At 37.3% G+C, this 19,796-nt stretch overlaps 1 protein-coding gene across 1 annotated transcript in view; it reads right to left on the bottom strand.

Annotated features, from left to right (window-relative positions):
• Positions 1–19,386, bottom strand: part of ZPLD1 (zona pellucida like domain containing 1) — a gene marked incomplete at its 5' end in the record, with an annotated part of 42,039 nt that extends 22,653 nt beyond the window's left edge. The window contains 2 exons of the mRNA XM_084231288.1: positions 1,677–1,897; positions 19,251–19,386. Coding sequence (XP_084087414.1) covers positions 1,677–1,897; positions 19,251–19,386 — 357 coding nt within the window. The remainder of the gene's footprint in view (positions 1–1,676; positions 1,898–19,250) is intronic.
• Positions 19,387–19,796: the final 410 nt, after the last annotated feature.

Here is a 19,796-nt window from a genome sequence, read left to right as displayed (position 1 = left end):
CAGGGGTTAAGTCTCAGAGCTATCACTTCTATGCCTGTGGAACAAATCCACAAATGGAGAGGACAACAGACCTCTCCTGTCTTGCCCACTTCCCTCAGCAGTATATTTCAGTAGATTTGCCTGTTCTGCTCCCCACACTGTCTCTGGTGAATACGCTTACCCTCTGGCTTACACCTCAGTTCTTCTATGCATAAATAAATACATAAATCTTTAAAAAGCAAGAAATATATATATAGTGCTTTTTATACTATAGTTATTCAACTCTAAAATAATAAAGATGGGGTGGGTGGGAGTGGGGGACAGAGATGCTTTTCTTGAGTTTTTCTTCTGAATTGCTTTCCAGGTAGCAGAGTAAGATGACTGAAACTCAGAGAAGAAAGTTCCATGAAGAACGCCTTTGGGGTGTGGTAGGATGAGGGGAAATGCTTCTCCTTTCCACACAGAATCCCTCCCTCCACGAGGAAACACAGACATGCAATAATCAACCTGCCTCAGTCTCCCTTAGGCCCACTTCATAACCTCTGTGCACACAACTCGGAGAGATGAATAAACGTTTTTAATAAAAAGAGTAAACAATGCCCAAGCTGCACGCTTAGAAATGGTCATGAGCACAATATTCTCTCTGCCCTCTGGGAGAAGATAAGCAAGGATATTCGAAGAAAACTCTTTTAACTGTCGCGCATTCCCTACCAAGTCTTAGCAACCCTGCCCTTGAAATAATCAAGCTTTTCCCCTTAATCCCAAGCAATAATTCATAATGAGTAAAGGCCAATGTCTCCTTCCTCACTCATCCTCTTCCCTTCTTTTCCCCCTAGATTTTACCAATAATATTATCAAAATGATTTATACAAGCAAAATGAAAAATAGTACTCAATAAATTTCCGTGTAACAAGTACTTCCCCAAATCACAATATTTTAACTTCAATTAATTCTAATTCTCAGGTCAGTCAATTCCTTATTCACTTCGGTTTGGGACATTCAGTGCATGGATAAGTAAATAACAGCACAGACTACTCATTCTCATTCAGGGTACAAATATTTGAAGTGTTGTTTTGATTTTCACGACTGAAGAGAGTGTGCTGAGATTTCTTGGGTAAGATTAGGTGTGATAAACCTTTTGAAATTCAAAGGACAGTCCCACACAGAGAACAATTTCACCAGAAATGCTGACAGCCCTTTTACAAAACACTGGAAGGATCACTCAACGGCAAAAAGAAACCTAGAAGCTTCTAAGTTTCATATTCTACATAACGTTGTTTGTTTCTTTCTTTGTTTTGAAAGAAGTCACTAAGAGGCAACAGACCAAGCAATTCATTGCCAAAATCACTGGGAAAAATTTGGTAGAATAAGATACACCCATAAAGCATGAAGATACAGCTTATGACAAACAGTAGAGAAATATTCATCAGTGTCACCCCACACACTAATGGTGCTTAGAGAAACACAGCCAATCTCAGGCCCCTCTTCTTCCTAGCTACAATAAACAGAACCATTATTAGAAACTAAAATTGTATGTTTCAGAGCAGACGCCTCAGAAAGGCAAAGGAAAGTGATTTGTTCAGTTTTATTGGATTTTTTTTCTTGAAAGATAGATTGGGCTTCTGATTATGTCACAAAATGGGAATTTTTTTTAGTTACGACCCCAAACCTAGCACACAATTTCACACTAATCTTACCACTAAGTTGTTTCCACAGCCCTCCAAGGTGCTGAGATTGATGATGAAAATGACCACTGCGGGAAAGGTGTTGTTATTGATGAAGCCCCTGCAGTGGGAATCCCCATGCCTTCCGTTCAGCGCCAGATCTGTTTCAGAATAACCGGAGAAAAGTACTGTGCAAAAATTAATCTTCATTGTAATGGCCTGCACCCCACAGTAGACGTTGATGTCTCTTTCAGCTGAAATAAAAATAAATAAAAAGCAAACACAGGTCACAAAAGCACACCAGTGGGTACAAGAATAGCATTAGCATTCCCTGATGCATTTACTGATCTCCTCATTAATCTGTTTAACTTACCCCTATATTTAAATACTCCATAATCCAATGTGCAAGTCATTAAGAAAAGCTTAAGGAAATAGAGTCTTTCATCTAGTTAGTTGGGGAGAGATATTCGAGTGTGGAGATTATGGTTCATATTTGTTTTCTTGTGCCTGGTACAGTGGATGAACATTCAGTGTCAGTCAAGTATTGTCAAATGATTGGAGAATTGAGTGGAAAAAATCAGGTTACTGAGAAAATTCTGCACTAGAGTAACTAAATTATTCAGATCACCTGTCGAAAGTAGTAAAACTCACTACAAATGATGCATTTGTAAAAAAGATAAAACAGCAGCGCTAAAACCCACCCTAAGTCATATTGTTGAGTCCTTTGGTATTTTGTAACCCATTTCATCCAGGATGTTGAAACAAAAGCCATCCATCAGACTTCCATTTTATTTTGTCTATTTTAAATCACAAGAGAGAAAGAAATGAAAAAGAATATGCTGATAATACAAACAAAAATGTGTAGTCTACTCTAAGAAAACATTGCCAATGACTATGTCTTAGGAAAAGGAATGGACTAAGCATAGAAATGTAAAAAAGTTTGCTCAGTTTTCCATAATTTCATGAGTTATCAGTGAAAGGAATTCATCCTAGGTCTGTGGAGGTAAGTGCACATGCACACATACTAGCTTTCTCGTATCTCTGTGTAGTTATTTTCCTATCTAATAAATATAGAAAATGGAGAATTTGATGGTTAGGTAATGAACCAGTGGCAGTGAAACTTTCATTTGTATTGGTTTTGGTAATGATTATAAAGTTGAATTATGCCCCACCCTACCACAGAGAAAAGTTATATTGAGTCCTAACCTCCAATACCTTAGAAGGTGACTTATATAAAATTGGTGTCATTACAGATACAGATCTCTAATTCAATATGACTGGTTTCTGTATAAAAGAAAGGCATGCGAAGAAGCGGAGACACAGGCCATGTAAAGACAGAAAGTTGCAGTGATAACTGCAGCAAGGAATGTCAAAGATTGCCAGCAAGACACCAGCAATTAGAAAGACACAAGGGGGCCTCCCCTGGTGGCACAGTAGTTGAGCGCTGGGCTGCGAAGCTGCCCACAGCCTCTGCAGCGCCAGTTCGATCCCCGGCTGCTGGCAAGGATCCCACATGGTGCGACAGACCTCTCCTGCTGTGCCTGCTGCTCCCCTCAGCAATGTATTTCGTCAGTCTGCATGTTCTGTTCCTGGCTCTGGCTCTGGTGAATCCTCTCTCACCCTCCTGCGCTTTTGACTGTACCCAGTGCTTGTATAAATAAATAAATAAATCTTTAAAAAAAAAAAAAAAAAAAGAGAGACAAGGAAGGATTCTACCCAGTCTCAGAGGGAGTCTAGTACTGTTGACACCTTACTTAGTTTTAAATTACACTGTGGTACTTTACGATGTCAGACTTGAGAGATTAATACAGCAACCTTACCAAGTTTCAGCACTCTGACTTACACTTAAAGAATCTGAAATATGCACTGGTTTTTCAAATTATAGAAACAAAATCTGGTTAAGCTATTTGGAGAATTGACCTTGACTGTTCAAAAAAAGAAAATAAGCAAAATGAAAGATATTTTTGGTAAATGATAGCATGTTCACCTGAATGTCACTTAAGATTTTTCCAGCACAGAATTAATTTGCTTAAATATCAAAGATAATTTAAGGGCAGTAATACTTAAGAGCCTATCTTTTTGGAGTGTCTCTCTGTCTCCTTGTCTCTGTGTCTCTCTCTCTCTCCATCTATAGATATATTTAATATATATTCATTTTTTTTGCTGACGTGGAAGTCATATTTTGAGAATGTGAATAAGTCAATATGGGAAATTCTATGTTGGGCTACAATTTTATATTCTTTACAAAAGAATGGGAAATATTTTTTCCCCTTGACCCAAGATAGGTACTCTTTCTCATCACCAAAAGGCAAATATTAGTCTATTATAGAAAACTCCATACAATAGTCTTTTTGTTAGTGGAAATTTTAAATGAACTTTTTATAGTACACTTTGCCAACACAGAAAAAAATTAATACCACTTAAATTGGGGAATTGTCTCTACTGACCTTCATCAATGCTAAAAGTAATTATATCTTTTAATGATGCTCTTTACTAAAATAATTTCATTTCTACAAATGGTTATTGAATGCTTACCAATTTCAAAATACTTCTAAATCTCCATCTACATGCTATTCCTTTGCTTATGTTATCATTTTCCCTAGATTATTACATTAACTTTCTAATTTCTTTATTTCTACTTTAATCCCCTCTAATGAATACAACTGTTAAGACATTAGTCCAAACATATCACTTCTATACTCAGATCTTTAACTGCTACATTTTATCAAGCCACAGTTCAAATCTTGAACCAAGTCATTAAGACTTGCATGATTTCCATCTGCTTACCTCTGCATTCTCATCTCTGTCCTCTCTCCCCTTTGCTCCCTACATTTGTTTCACTGAACTTTATGGTCTTTAAAAGCATCACACTGAGTAACAGAAGGCAAAAATAGTGGTTACCTCCCAGGTGGAATTGTCTAGAAAAAGGGAAAAAAGAAAATCTAGAAAATCTGGAGAATAATAAAAATGTTATATCTTGATCTGAACAGATCAAGCATGGTGCATGCATGGTAGATGCATGGTGACAACATGTATGTACACATATTGTCAAATCTCACTTGAAACCTTAAAATTGGTGCATTTTTTCTATGTAAATTAGTCTCAATAATGTACTATGAACCATTTAAAAATACCTAGTATAGGGTCGCTACATGCAAAAGAATGAAGCTTGACCACCACCTCACACCATACACAAAAATCAACTCAAAATGGATTAAAGAACTAGACATAAGACCTGAAACCATAAAATATATAGAAGGAAATATAGGCGAAACACTACGTGATTTGCACATCAAAGACATCTTCACAGACACATCACCCAAAGCAGTGATAGTGAAGGCAAAGATAAACAGCTGGGACTATATCAAATTAAAGAGCTTTTGCACAGCAAAAGAGACAATAACAAAAACAAAGAGAAACCCCACCAACTGGGAGAACATTTTTGCACCCAACACTAATGATAAAGGACTGATCACAAAAATCTGCAAAGAGCTGATGAGTCTAAACAACAACAAAGAAAATAATCCAGTCAAAAAATGGGCAGAAGAGCTTAAAAGAAACTTCTCTGAAGAGGAAATGCAAATGGCCAACAGGCATATGAAAAAATGTTCAACATCACTTGTCATCAGGGAAATGCAAATCAAAACTACCATGAGATACCATCTTACACCAGTGAGAATGGCACATATTAAAAAAACTAGCAACAACAAATGTTGGCGAGGGTGTGGAGAAAAAGGAACTCTTCTGCACTGTTGGTGGGAGTGCAAACTGGTCCAACCACTGTGGAAAGCTGTGTGGAGATTTCTGGACCTACTAAACATAGAGCTTCCATATGACCCAGCAATTCCACTCCTAGGTATTTACCCAAAGGACACAGAAACATCAATTCCAAAGAACACCTGCACCCCTATGTTTATAGCAGCACTGTTTACAATAGCTAAGCTTTGGAAACAACCCAAATGCCCAAAAATAGATGACTGGATCAAGAAGATGTGGTACATATATACCATGGAATATTACTCAGCATTCAAAAAAGATAAACACATGCAATTTGCTGCAACATGGATGGCGCTGGAAGGGATCATGCTCAGCGAAATAAGCCAAAAAGAAAAAGAAAAATACCGGATGGTCTCACTCATAGCAGGAATCTAGAAAACTTAAATAAGGGACCAGGAAAATGAATAACTATAAGAAAGTGAAAATCAAAATCAACAAAAAACTATGAACCAGAGACACTTTTAGGGGGGCGGGGGCGGGAGGGGAGGGATTGGGGTCAGAATGCGGGGCTGCAATTGTATGGGGAATATAACAATAAAATTTATAAAAAAAAAATAAAAAAAATAAAAATAAAAATACCTAGTATAGTTTATACACAAAGCCTTGAATCAGTGCTCTTTTTTCTGTCTGGAATGCTCCTCCTAACCCACTCTTTGTTTACGTAACCACAACTGACACTTTAGGTCCCAAATGCCATTCCTTTTCCCAAAGACTCCCCTAATCCCTAATCTAAATTATCTGCTTCAAGATGTTGTATGCCTTAGGATCATATATGAATTTAAACATTTGTCTTCACAATAAACTGATGGTCCCTCAAATCAGAAAGCTGTTATAATAATCATCTATGCACTCTATTTAGTATTTAATTACTTAATTAATCACATAAAGTACAGGAACAACAGACTGCACTGATGAGTCACAAAGAGTGGTCTTTGTTCTCAAGGAGATGAAAATCTATAAGGGGTCAGCCCCACTGACAGAAACATTAGGTAGAGGACTAAGGGGTGGCATAGAAAGTTGGCTTCACCAACATGAGTTGGTTGGGAACCACTTCCTGGAAGAGGTGGTATTGAACTGAATTTTAAAGTATTAGTAGGAGCTAGCTACATAAAGTAGTAGAAAATTTATAACAGAGGTGAAATGTGAATAATGATACAAATATAAAAAGCCAGTTGGGAGCCTCCCTGGTGGTGCAGGCAGTTGAGTGCCCCACTGTGAAGCTATCTGCAGCCTTTGCAGTGCAGGTTTGATCCCGGCCGGCAGGCAAGGGTCCCACATGGTGAAGCAGACCTCTCCTGTACCACCCGCTGCTCCCCTCAGCAGTGTATTTCATCAGTCTGCCTGTTCTGCTCCCCACTCTGCCTGTGGTGAATACTCTTACCCTCCCGCACATCTGGCCTGTACCCTGGTTCTTGTATAAAAATAAATCTTTTTAAAATTTTTTTAAAAATTAAAAAAAAAAATAAAAAGCTGGTTGGAAACTGGACAGTTCAGATTCTGTTAGTATTTAAATGTAAAGGGGGAAATGGCCAGGAATGAGGCCAAGTGGCAAGCACACAAGCAAGATGATAGGAAACATTTACCTATAAAATAGTCTCTGTAAGGTAATAAAATGCTTATCCGAATGTCAAATCAAGTTTTCAGCTACAGAGTTCACCAAGAACTCATTATACCAATGAAATGGAGAACGAGTATCATTGCATTACCTGGCATATCATAAATGTATCAAAGTAAATATATATTTATAAATGTTACAAAAGAGAGGCATCATTCTCTTTAATTAAAACCAAAGCCTATAGCATCTTAACCTTTGTTTTAGAGGAATTAATTGATGTTTAGAAAAGCATAACAAATGGCAAAGATTATTTTGTCCAGATTTCTATATTCTGCTTTATAACTGAAATTTGTAACCCCTCCAATGGAACTGAATTTTCTACACAGTGATCCCACTTGGAGATATGATAACAAACTAAAGGCTTTCTGCAGGGTAAGAAGAGATCTGCTCAAATCCAACCTAACTCAGTTTTCTAAAGACTTTTCACTGTCCCTTCTGACAAACACATTTTTCCCCAGTTGTAGAAACTAAAGACATCCATTCAGCATAACTTTTTCATTTGTGAGGCTTTGAGAGAAAAAAATGATACTTCAAGTTGCCAAAGGGCAATTTCTGCCAAAAGTAGAGAACTTTTTTCAGAGTTACCAATAACAGTTGCTCTCAGAAACTAAATTTTATAAACCTTTAATTGCCCAATTTCTGGCCTGAATTGTGGCAACCCTTTAAGTGAACACAAAATCAAGAAATAAATATCATTAGATGTTTGATTATCAGTATTTTGTTTTTAAAGTTATTCAGTGTGTTTAAAATGACAGGTCTATTCACAGATTTTAGGTAAGTTATAGTGCCAAATGGCTATTTCCCCTGATATTATTTTTTAAGATTTATTTATTTATGCATACAAGAACTGGGGTATAGGCCAGAGGTGTGGAGGGTGAGAGAATTCACCAGAGACAGAGTGGGGAACAGAACAAGCAGAATGACCAAAATACACTGCTGAGAGGAGCAGTGGGTGAATCAGGAAAGGTCTGCTGGGCCATGTGGGTCACCTCCCTGGCCGGGGATCAAACACGTGCTACAGTGGCTACGGATAGCTTCACAGTGCTGTGTTTTAACCCCTTGTGCCACCAGGGAGGCCCTTTTTCCTGATATTTTAACCAAGCGAAGTTTTTCCTAAGAATAAAAAAATCCAGTCTTCAGCTGAAATCAGATAAAGAAAAAAGGAAATGTTATGTATTCCAATTACCTATCAATCAGGCATTGGGTTTATCTGTTTCAGATTTTCTAAAATTATGCAAATTCTAAATAGGCTGTCACATTGTCAACCATCTATCTCACCACGTATAAAAATATGTCTTAACTTGGGGTTCACAAGTCAGGGTTTGGGGTTCACAAAATATGGTTACCATATAAAATGAGAGTAAAGAAGGGATTCTACTTTTTCAATAAAGTTACATTCCTACAACACCTAGTGACACTTTTCCCTTTTAATTACTGACAATATATTTATAGCAATTCATTCTCATATTTAACAAGTATATTCTAACTGTTTTTATTCTCAACAATTCCATATTCAACTTGTCTAAATCCAACACATCCAGATGAAGCCAAATATTCTTAGCTTTTGATAGACTGAATGATTTTCATATCATTTCAGACTGTTCAGTTTGAGACCTACATTTCTTTTCACTAACTCAGAATGTTTAAAATTTTTTAACTATTTCCTGAAATAATTTGGACACATATCAGTGTAATTATTCAAATAATTCGCATGCACATAGTATACAATACAAACAAACAGCAACACCACCAAATTGGGCTATAGATTGGTGGTAGCATAGCAGTACAGTTGCTCAAAATATTCCTTTATCATTGACCAGAAAAAAAAATAAAAATCTATATGAAAAGCATTTCTGGTAGACAGCCTATAATAAAAAGGATAGTGGATAACTAAGAGTTGAACACACAAAATCAGTGCCATTAATTGTATACAAGCTGAAGGCTGTTGGTCCTATTTATTTTCAAGACCTAACATACATGGCACATCATATCAATATAGTATTTGAAAATTCATTTACATATATTGTATCAGTCTTTGTGCTAGACTCTAAAGATAAGGTCATTAACAAAACTCCTTTAAACTCCTTCCATAGTTGAGTAAAGGAGACAGAGTTGAAAAGCAGATAATAACAAGACAGGCTGATAATGAAATGACAGAATTCTTGGTAGGGTGAAGTTGTTTGGAAGGGATAGCTGGGATGAAATGAAGTAGTGCTAACATATTAAATTTTACAAGATTGATTAGATGGCGATATGCAGAGAAGGGGAAAGCAGACTGATATTCAGGTTTCTAGTTTCAGTGAGTGAATTATTCCATGTTATAAGAAATTCAAGAGACAAAATGATGATAAACTCAGATTTTGAGAGACTGAGGTACATCTAGGACATTAAAGCAAAAATGTAGAGTAGGTAGTTGAAATATATGTCTAGGATATGAAGGATAGGAAACAGTGAGAAATACAACTTTGAGAATTACCAAATACTCTATATTTTAATTATAAACAATATTAGTAGATGAAATACCCATGAGAACATTCTGAAATAGCCTGTCACAATTTCAGGTGAGAAGAGAAAGAAAATAGGAAAAATAATATCTAAAATATTTAATAAGACTTTCCCTGGAATATAACCATTCTCTTCTATTCTATCCTATTTCACTTTGTGAGGTTACAACATTGCTTACATTATGTATGAGAGTTGATATATGCTTTTCCTTTAGATTGAAAGCTCTGTTTTCTCAAAGTGCCTCACACGCTGGAAATGTTTATTAAAAATATACTTAAGTAAAATTTCACTAACACCATGTATAATTTCTATTTTTTAATATCAAATTTCAAGATTCACAAAGAAAATATGTGCACCATTGAGATGGTTTTGTCTCTACTATTCATCTAGAATTCCTATTTCCTATCATTCTTCTGCTAACACTGAGATGATTCCTGTTTTCAGTTTTAAATGAACATCAAAATCACTCAAGTCAGAGATTTTCTGACTTCCACTTGAGAAAATTCAACCTATGAAAATAATATGAAATTAATGGATTTTTTGCTATCTGTTTGCATTTAACCTTTTGAATTCATTAGTCTTATTGACTATCTCACCTCACAATTAATAAGGAATTTTTTAATCACTTCCCTTTAACAGTGATAGATTTGCTGATCCCTTTTGTCATTACCAGCTATCAAGTGCATGACAGAGGGCTGAGGTTGGCATAAACTCTGTGGTTATACAACCACACAAAGCTAGCAAGACATGCATCCCACGCTCCACCCAGCACTTCCTACACCTCACTGTGCAAGCGTATCACTAATGCAGATTGGGACTCAGTAGATCTGGGGAAGGGCCTGATTTGTACATTGGTACATGTGCTCAGGAGCTGGCAATGTTACAAATCTCTTAATTGATCTGTGTAGTTACAACTATCTATTTTGACTGGGGAGGAGCTAACCCCTTGGTGTATTTGTCTAGCAGGATGAAGCACTCCCACCAAATTCGTGTGATTTACATTGTTACAAGAGGGAGCATTTTGGATGAAAGAGGGCCAGGAGACAGAGGAATCATGAAATCATGAAGGGAATGAATGCGTTTGTCTGACTCTCTTATCTGAGGAATTAACTAGTTTAGAGTGAAGAGAGCTTATGAAACAGCCTTTGGGAGACTGAGCCCAAACAAGTCAACTCTAGTGCTCAGGTGACAATGTGTGAAACAAAATTGGAAATACTCAGATTTTGACCTCCCCTTCTGTGCCCATTCCACAAACCACCGCAGTTGGCTAAATGGAAGAGTCCACTTCTAAGGGTTCCTCTGCCCTGGCCACTCTCCATAATGACTAGAGAAGACATGAGGTGGAGCAGATGAGTCTTGTGAACACAGGGACGTCTCCACAGTTCACACATGGGTACTCCTGTGTGGATGTCTGCTTCTGTATCCAGGGGCTGGCTTATATACACTTAAAAGTAGCATAAGAGAACAGCAAGACTCAGAGCTCTACTCTGACTTCCTGAACAGGGCTTGCTGGGCCAGCTGGTGGAGTGGGGCAGGCAGCACAGGCAGGCTGGCTTCCTCATATGGCTTCTGCTTGACCATGGTCTAGGCTGGGCAGAAATAATCTTTCTCTACTTTCCTCTGCTCTCACTTTTCCTCCCTTCCTGTGTAAATACATTATTTTCTTTTCTGCTTGTGGGTCCTGTCCTGCATTTTGAAGTGCTCAGGTGAGGACTTACCAACTGGCTCATTCCCAGTCCCTTAGGTGTGTTCCATTTCAGCACTGATTTAAAATTGATAGTATGAGGGCCTCCCTGGAGGCGCAAGGGGTTAAGATCCAACCTATGAAGCTTTCCACAGCCACTGTAGCACGAGTTTGATCCCCGGCCAGGGAGCAACCCACATGGCGCAGCAGACCTCTCCTGTCTTGCCCACCTGCTCCCCTCAGCAGTGTATTTCAGTCAATCTGCCTGTTCTGTTCTCCACTCTGTCTCTGGTGAATCCTCTCACCGCCACACCTCTGGCCTATACCCCGGTTATCGTATGCATTAATAAATAAATCTTTAAAAAAATAAAATTGATAGTATGATATGATATAGTAGGAAGATCCTCTTTCTGATACTAAAGAGTGTATAGCTTTGTAGGGCCATAGAAATCTCATCTGGAAATAATTTACTTCCTGAACGCAAACAGATATTTCAAAAACCATACCATCTTAACAGATCATAAAAGTAATTTATACGTTATTTCCATTTCTATCTCTGTAAAATTAGAGCAGTGATATTTGATACTACCTAAACTTACAATTGCTTGCAGATGTTATATGCATTGTTTCAACTCATTTTGTCGCTACTTTTCCTCTTAGGTTTTTAAACAATGTGCGATTTTAGTACTAAAAGAGCAAGAAGTTCTAAAGGGGGTTTGATATTTTATCTACACAAAATAGCAGCAGCTGATGAAGAATTTAAAGTGATTAGAAATTCAGGCTTCCTCTCTACACTGAACAGGTTCCTTCCATCCCAGTTTTTCATGTCTGTTTCTTGTTAGCAAATGCAAGCTGTTGTTTCCAGAGCTATAGGAAATTCATATGCTGTCTGAAGCAAACTGCAGACATATTCATACTTGTTGTTCCACATCCTTTGGTATCAGAAGTTTGTTCATCTTTTCCAGGCAGGAAAAAAAAAAAAGCACATGGGTTTTACTTTTTTACTTACTCAAGCAAAGTGAAAATTCATGCAATAAAGTACTTTGTTGTTAAAAAAAGAAGGGCATGGACTCTGAATTATTCAGTTACTAAACTTGCTGACTAATTGCTCTTCTCTCCACTGCCCTTTATCATTGGAGATTAATCGGGATGTGATTTGCAATCACTGGCTGCATCAGGTCTTCTACCTCATCTGATCCAGTAACTGCAGTCACCCTCCCAACAACCTGGAGAGCAAAACACTATTCCTCCATGGGGAGGCAGAAAAATTGGCTTTTCTTATCTACAAGAGGGCCAGGATATATTCATTGGCAAATTACACTTTTTGTTGTCATTGTTAAAATTTTTTTTATTGAGGTACCATTGGGTTTCATTTGTAGGAGTAGTAACTACACTGGGTATAGTTACTGTAGGGCACCAGCACTGAAGCACCATAGCCCACCCCCACAGTCCATCCTGCTTCCTCCCCACTTTGTTCTCACCTTTGCCCCACAATCTCTGGATGTGCAAGTTCGATGGTTAGCTTTCAAAAGTTAGTTAAGTTTGACTTTATCTGACCTCTGTTGAGTTTCCCTATCTTTACTCTTGCTTTGTCCTTTGGCACTGAACAATGCAATGATTGGGCAAAGTCTAACACAAGATTAGATATTTCCTTTTGCTTGACCCACCTCTGAATTCTATTGATTAAATCAGTGATGCTCTATTTGATTGATATGCTAATAGGTGTCATTGCAAAAAAGGTTTCCTTAGTCACGCAGGTCCTGTTTCCCTTTCATCAGATTTTTTCTTACTATATGGTACTTTAACGCAGTAATTTCAATTGTGATTCTCTCTCTCCTTCTCTCTCTCTCTCTATATATATATGTATGTATGTATGTATGTATGTATGTATGTATGTATATACCTGGCTGCTCAACTGCACCCTCAGTTCTCAGCAACCCTCCCTTCGGTGATGCTATTATGGGATTTGTAGTTCTTGGTGGCTTGAATTTCTTTGGTCTGTAGTGGGGGTGGAGTCCATAAAACCTGTATTTGAGGACTTTGTTCAGGACATCGTTTCCCCCCAGCAAAATGAAGATTTAAAAAGGCTTTGTAGGTGTGTTGGAAGGAATAAGAGAAAGAACTATGTAATTTGCCAAGAACTTAATAAATGTAACCTATTGTTTTCTTCCCTATTAGTGCTATTTCACACAGATGGCATGTTATATAACACTGACTTACATTCAGTTTCCTTTATCTGACTAGTTGCCATTAAGCAGTGTGAGGTCACAAAATTTCTGGTGCCATAAGCCTAATTTATCCTTGATTGTATATTTGCCAGTGAAGATTTTTTTATTTTATTTTTAAAAATATTTTATTTTATAAAATTCTTACATCATTTTTCATTTTTGCACAGTATATGCTGAAGACTTTTTTAGAGGCCTGAAAGATTAAGCTAATCCTTATATAATAAAAGGGGAGGCGCCTAATTCCAGAAGGTATTTATATACTGCCACCTTCCCAAAAAAAGGGACTAATTCCAAATACTCAGCAAATACTCAAAAAAGATAACCTCATGCTATTTGCAGCAACATGGATGGAGCTAGAAGGGATGATGTTCAGTGAAATAAGACAGAGGGAAAAAGAAAAATATCGAATGTTTTCACTTATAGTAGGAATATAGGGGAGTCAAGTAAGAGGTCAGGAAAAAAATTAACAATAACAACAACAACAATAATAATAAAACAACAAAATTAGCAGGCAACCATAAATCAGAGACATTATGCGAGGGAGGGGAAGGAAACGGGATCAAAACAGGGGCCAGAAGAGTACAAGAGACTATGCTGATGGTTCACAGGTGAACTGGTGGTTAGAATTTTATGGGGACTACACAATGATGTAAAAGATATAAATTTAAAAAAATTAAAAAATAAGAAAGATTGAAGCTAGAAATGGAACTTAAAAAAAAAAAGGGACTAATTCCAGAAGGTATTGTAAATGTCATGTAAAATTTTCTGGGGTTGTGATCTGGATGGGGAAATTCACAAGCCATCTTCCTAGGCTCCTTCTTGTATGGGAAAACTCTGATGCCTGCAGGTAAACCAGTCTTTCAAGTGTTTCAATCCCCACTAATTACCAAAGAGCTGGGAAAAGATTTAACAAGTATGTCCTGCCTTTCCTGTCTCTGCAGGGCATTCTTCTAAGGAGATTGGAGCCTCCATTGCTTTCTTCTACCACTGGCAAGTCTTTGTGTAACAGGGTGGTCCCCAGGAAAGGGGGAGGTTCCCTGCCCCACCCAAGGGAGGGTGGAGCTGAGCAGGGAGAGGAGAAGCAGCAGAAGAGACTGAGGAAGGAAGCTGGATGGAGCCAGGAGACCTGGAGGAGATGCATGGAGCCTAGAGACACGTGAAGAAACTGCGCTTGTCTTTTGGTCGTGGACTGGGTGACACAGATGTGGGTGAGACCCATGGGGAGGTGACAATGGCAGCTTTTATCTTGATGTTGATTTTGCTCTTTTCCTTCCGGGCTTGTCTGGTTGTTTCTGACCCTTTTCTGTGGGTCCCCACTGGAAGATGCTTTAGACTTGTGGCAGGCTTTGGGGCCTTGCTCTGCGCCATTCCCATATGGATGGCCTTTTACCCACGAGGGGACGGGTAACTTTGGGTGCTTCATTTAGAAACTAGACTCTTTGCCTTACCTGTATTGTTTCCTAGTTTTATTAAAGTTCCTTCCCATTAAAGTCTCATATGTTTTGTGTTGATGCGGCGGATGGCAGAACCCATTTAGAATAGGCAGGTTTGCGGGGGTTTGGGCTGCCCCTCTTCCTGTCCTATAACATTTGGACAGGAAATCTGGAGTTGCAAGCTCCTGTTAACAAGAGCATTTGTTGCTGGTGTTGCTGACTCACTGTTTCTGCCCATACAAAATAATACAAAGTTAGGCTTTTTCCAACATTTCTCACTGATTAAAATCTGTTGGGCTACTTCTGGGTTGAATCCTCACTTTGATTATCTTAAACTCTTTGTCTAACTATTCTTGAGACTTTATTTTTCAGTTAAGAGTATTCATTAATCACAAAGGCTAAATGCATTTACCTGTATGTTTCATTCTGGCCAAATCATTCTTTAATGCTCTAAAAGTCAACTGTCCTTTGAGTTTTATTCTGAGAGAGCATAACTACTGTTTCAGCAGATCAGTCTCTTCCATGCTTCCATGCTATAGCTTTGTAAACATACTGTAAAATTTTCTGGGGATCCTGCCACTGGTCTAGCAGGCAAGAGAGCAAAGTCATGTTCACAGGCTTTATCCTGTATGCAGCAATCTGCTGCTTGAAGATAAAGTTAGTCTTTTCAGATAAACAGCGATTTAACAATGGGCACCCACCCAGCCTTTGCATTGCCATAGTACATTCATTAGCAAGAAAAAAAATTGGGCCTCCCCTGGTGGTGGCGCAGCGATTGAGCGCTGGGCTGTGAGGCTGCCCTCAGCCTCTGCAGCACCGGTTCGTTCCACGGCTGCCAGCGAGGGTCCCACAAAAAAAAAAAAAAAGAAAAAAAATTAAATCTTGTTGCCTTCCTCTGGCATCAGCATATTTTCAGATCAGGACAATTTAGAAAAGAAGCCCCTCCTATCAAGAATAACCACATTCCTAATGTCATTGACTTACCGTTTCTACCTATAAAAACTAAATTCAAACTTGTTTATTGATCCAGCGCTCACATAGTAAAATTTGTTGTAGTGCTTCCTGGGTTCAAATCCTCACTTTGATTTTCTAATAAACTCTTTGTTTATCCTTGAGACTTTACTCATTTAACAGCTTGAATAGCCAAGTGTGAATACTTTTAAAATAAAGAGGTATCCCTTTGAATTTAAAACGCATTAGACTACTGTGGTTCTCTTGGCCCAAGGATAAATGCCATGGAAATTAAAGAAAATAGTTCTAATGCCATGAAACAGAAAAGGTCAGATAGGGTGAGATGATTACTCTCATCATTATTAACATTACTTTGCATTTAGATAGGCCCTCTCCTTTGCAGACTCATTCTCATTCTATCCCATTGCTTGTATTTGAGCAGCTGTGGAACTCTTGATGACATCAAGAGTGATCCTGATGTGGAAGAGAAGCCACAAGTCAAGAGGAGGCAGAGCAATTAACCTTTGACTTTATTTGCTCCCTCTGGTCGTCATTTGCAAACAACCCACAAAAAACTGTGCTTGCATGAAAATAATAACCATATAAACTTAAAACCTCTTTGGGACTTCTGAATTAAAATTCTTTAAGATGTTTTTGAAATCTGAATTTTATATTTTTAATATAGATTTTAAATTGTAATTGTTTGTGTGCATGTGTATGTCACATTGAAGAATCTCGGTATCATATTATAAATATAGTGTGGTTGTCGGAAAAGTCATGATGCATTTTTGCATAGAAAATGGAAAAAAATACATCATGACTCTTCCAACAGCCCAAAATAACTCCAACACCAACTAATTCCTCTCTGCCAAGAAATCTGTTTATATTTTGAACTTCTTTTACTATCCATAGCAGGGTAAAGCTGGACACTCTTCCAAGGCCCTGGCCAGGTCTCAGACCTCACTCTACTGAACGACACTCCCTCCTACATCACAGAGGAGAATACAATTAGCATCTTTCAATTTTTCTGTCAGTGTCTTTTGTCTTCTTTCTTTTCTGAATCAAAGAAACTGCTAACACTTTTGCATGGTTAACTCCTCCACCTGTACCTTAGATGTCTTCTATAGATTCTTTCCTCATCACATCACTTACTTCATTATTAGAGTTCCCCAGTCTTTGACAACTTTCCCTTTACTCAGATGACCCTAACCTCTTAGCAAAATCCTCTTTTTTTATTTAAATTGTTGACTTGCTAATCCTCTTTCTCCTTTCCCTGCACAGTTATATCAATAGTCTATTTGCATACCTCTCATGTTCCTATACCCCATTCATGGCTCACTCACTGCGCAGGGACTCAGTTTCACCTAGCTACCTGGATTGCATGTTTCCTACTACCAGGTTGCTACCAAAAATTCTCCAAGTTCCTAAACTCATTATTTCCAAACTCAAACTCCCTTTCTAACACATGAAAGTGTGCTATACTTTTGGTGTCAGTTAACAGTATCAACAGTTATCTATGGTCAAAATATCCTGAAAAACATAATTATCATTTCCCTTTCTCTCATGTCCCAAATCATATAAGTTTTCAAGTTTTGTTGAGTCCGCCACAAAAATCTCTGTTAATAGCTGTCACCTTCTATTGCTCCCACTGTCACTGCCTTCATATTTCTTTCTGCTGTTAGTTTCTTCTATCTCAGTTCAATCTTTCATGATTTTCCCAGTGTCTGCATTCTGAAGTAAAATGTGACCACCTCAAAACCTAAGAAAGGCATGTCTAAAAAGACTCAATGATTCTTCATTGCTATGACATAAAAACAAATAACACAATTAACACATAAAACATCCTTGCAAAAACAAGTGAGCCTGAATTTACTCAAACTTCTACTTCTGATTAGTTTACAGGAAAAGAGGAACATGGTAAATGACACATCAGAGTTGTGGTTAATCAGATCCAGAGAATCAGAATTCTATAAAACAAATGACCAAATCACTTCAAGAGATAAACAGTAACTTTAGGCAAACAACACAGAGGATCTGTCATAAATTCAAACAGACTTAAGACATATGTCAACATATGCACCATGTGGATGTTTTAGAGGCAACTTGACTGAGTGTTTAATGATACTAGGGAAACACTATTAATTTTGTTAGATGCATATATGAAATATGATTTTTAATCATCCTTTTCCATTAGATATACACTATGAAGCATGAATAATGAACTTGCTATAAAATATTCCAAAGATGGGGGAGATTAGATGGGGAGATATGAAGCAAAATTTATGTGTTGATAATTGGTGAGGCTAAATTATCAGTATGAGAGCTTTTTTCCTAATCTCCACTTCTGCATATATTTGAAATTTTCCATAATAAAAAAATATTTTTAAAAATCCCTATTTGTGGTATTCAAAACCATTAACAACACTCCCATAGAATACTTTTCTAGACTTAACTTTAGATGTTCTTTATCTTCATCACATTTTTCTTAACCTGCTAAGCACTTGGATACTAGATCTGGGCTCATGAAGACATTCCTACACACTCTGGTCACTATTTTGGAGAAGTTAAATGACCTCTTCTCACATAAATTAGAAATCTCATATAAGCAATATAGCTACCTACTAATTGCTTTATGCAGGTATGTTCCTGCCCTGGTATGCTTCAAACAAAGGAGTATTAGCAAATTTGAAGAATGTAAAACATGACAGAAGGTATTTCAGTTTCCAGGATAGATTTGGATAAGTAGTTTCAGATGGTCTAATCCTCATTTTGTAAATGTACTGTGGTTCTATTACTTTAACTGATATAAAATGATGAACACTGAAGTGAAACATTGAATTACTTCTCCTGAGTGCAGATTTTAGGAACCAGTCAGACATATCCACCAACATGGTAAAACCTCAAAATCTCTATAACAATATTGATGGATTGCTGTGTGGTACATTCCAAAACTGACCTGTGTACTTTGGTGGTGACCAACATTTCATTGAAAAGATTTTTTTTTGAGTGCTACATAATATTTCACAATCATTTTCTTAAGTATTATTTCTAAATAAATCTATTAGCATATAAAGGCAGTTTAAAACTTAAGAGGAAAAACTTATGAGAAAAAAAGGGCATCAATTAGGCAAATTTTGAATGAAATTAGTCTCACAATTTTATCACTCACTAGCCAGTAAGTTTCATATCTTTGAGCAGCCATTATAATAATATTAACTATAATGAACACTTTGTATGTTAATGTGGATATAAATTACAACTCCAGAAAAAGGTCTTTTGTCATTTGCCATTTGCTAATACCCATTTAGTGTTGAGGGATAACCCCCACTTTCCACATATATTTAAATGATTTACTATTCAAATACGATCACTCTTTCCAGATACAATTAGAGAAAAGATTAGATTCGTACTTACCAGGAAATCTACTGTGGAGGTTGGCATCACAGTTGTAGCTATTGAACTGAGCAGACCCCGGAAGTACTCTAATCATTAGAAGCAGCAGCAACCATATTTGTTCCATTGCAAAACCTAGAAAAGAGTTTCTTATCATGTAGACGTCAACAGCCTTCACTTTTAATTTCTGGAAAGACTGAGGTTGCTCTCAACACACTCTTAAACAGGCCATATATATATGTAGTCAAGGTTATTAAAAGTCTAAGAATTATTAGAAATTATTATCAACAATGAAGATAAAGATTTTCTTACATTATTTCAATATTATGATTATTCTTTGGCTTCAGCTTGCGAAGGGTGACAAAGTGAGTTTTTTCTGGTGAAGAGCTATAGCATAAATCATGAAGTATGCAGAAGAAAATTTCTTTTTCATGAATGGGAAAATCGATCCAAGTATCTGACAGATTAGAGCAGTGTAACTAGGCAGGCTAATCAATTCAGAGACAAATCTATACTTTAAAATATCAATACATGAAATGTATTGAGGGACTTATTGCTTAATACTTG

The sequence above is a fragment of the Talpa europaea genome (assembly GCF_964194135.1).
Source record: "Talpa europaea genome assembly, chromosome: 4".
Taxonomy (NCBI): domain Eukaryota; kingdom Metazoa; phylum Chordata; class Mammalia; order Eulipotyphla; family Talpidae; genus Talpa; species Talpa europaea.
This window is presented reverse-complemented; position numbering and strand designations above follow the sequence as displayed.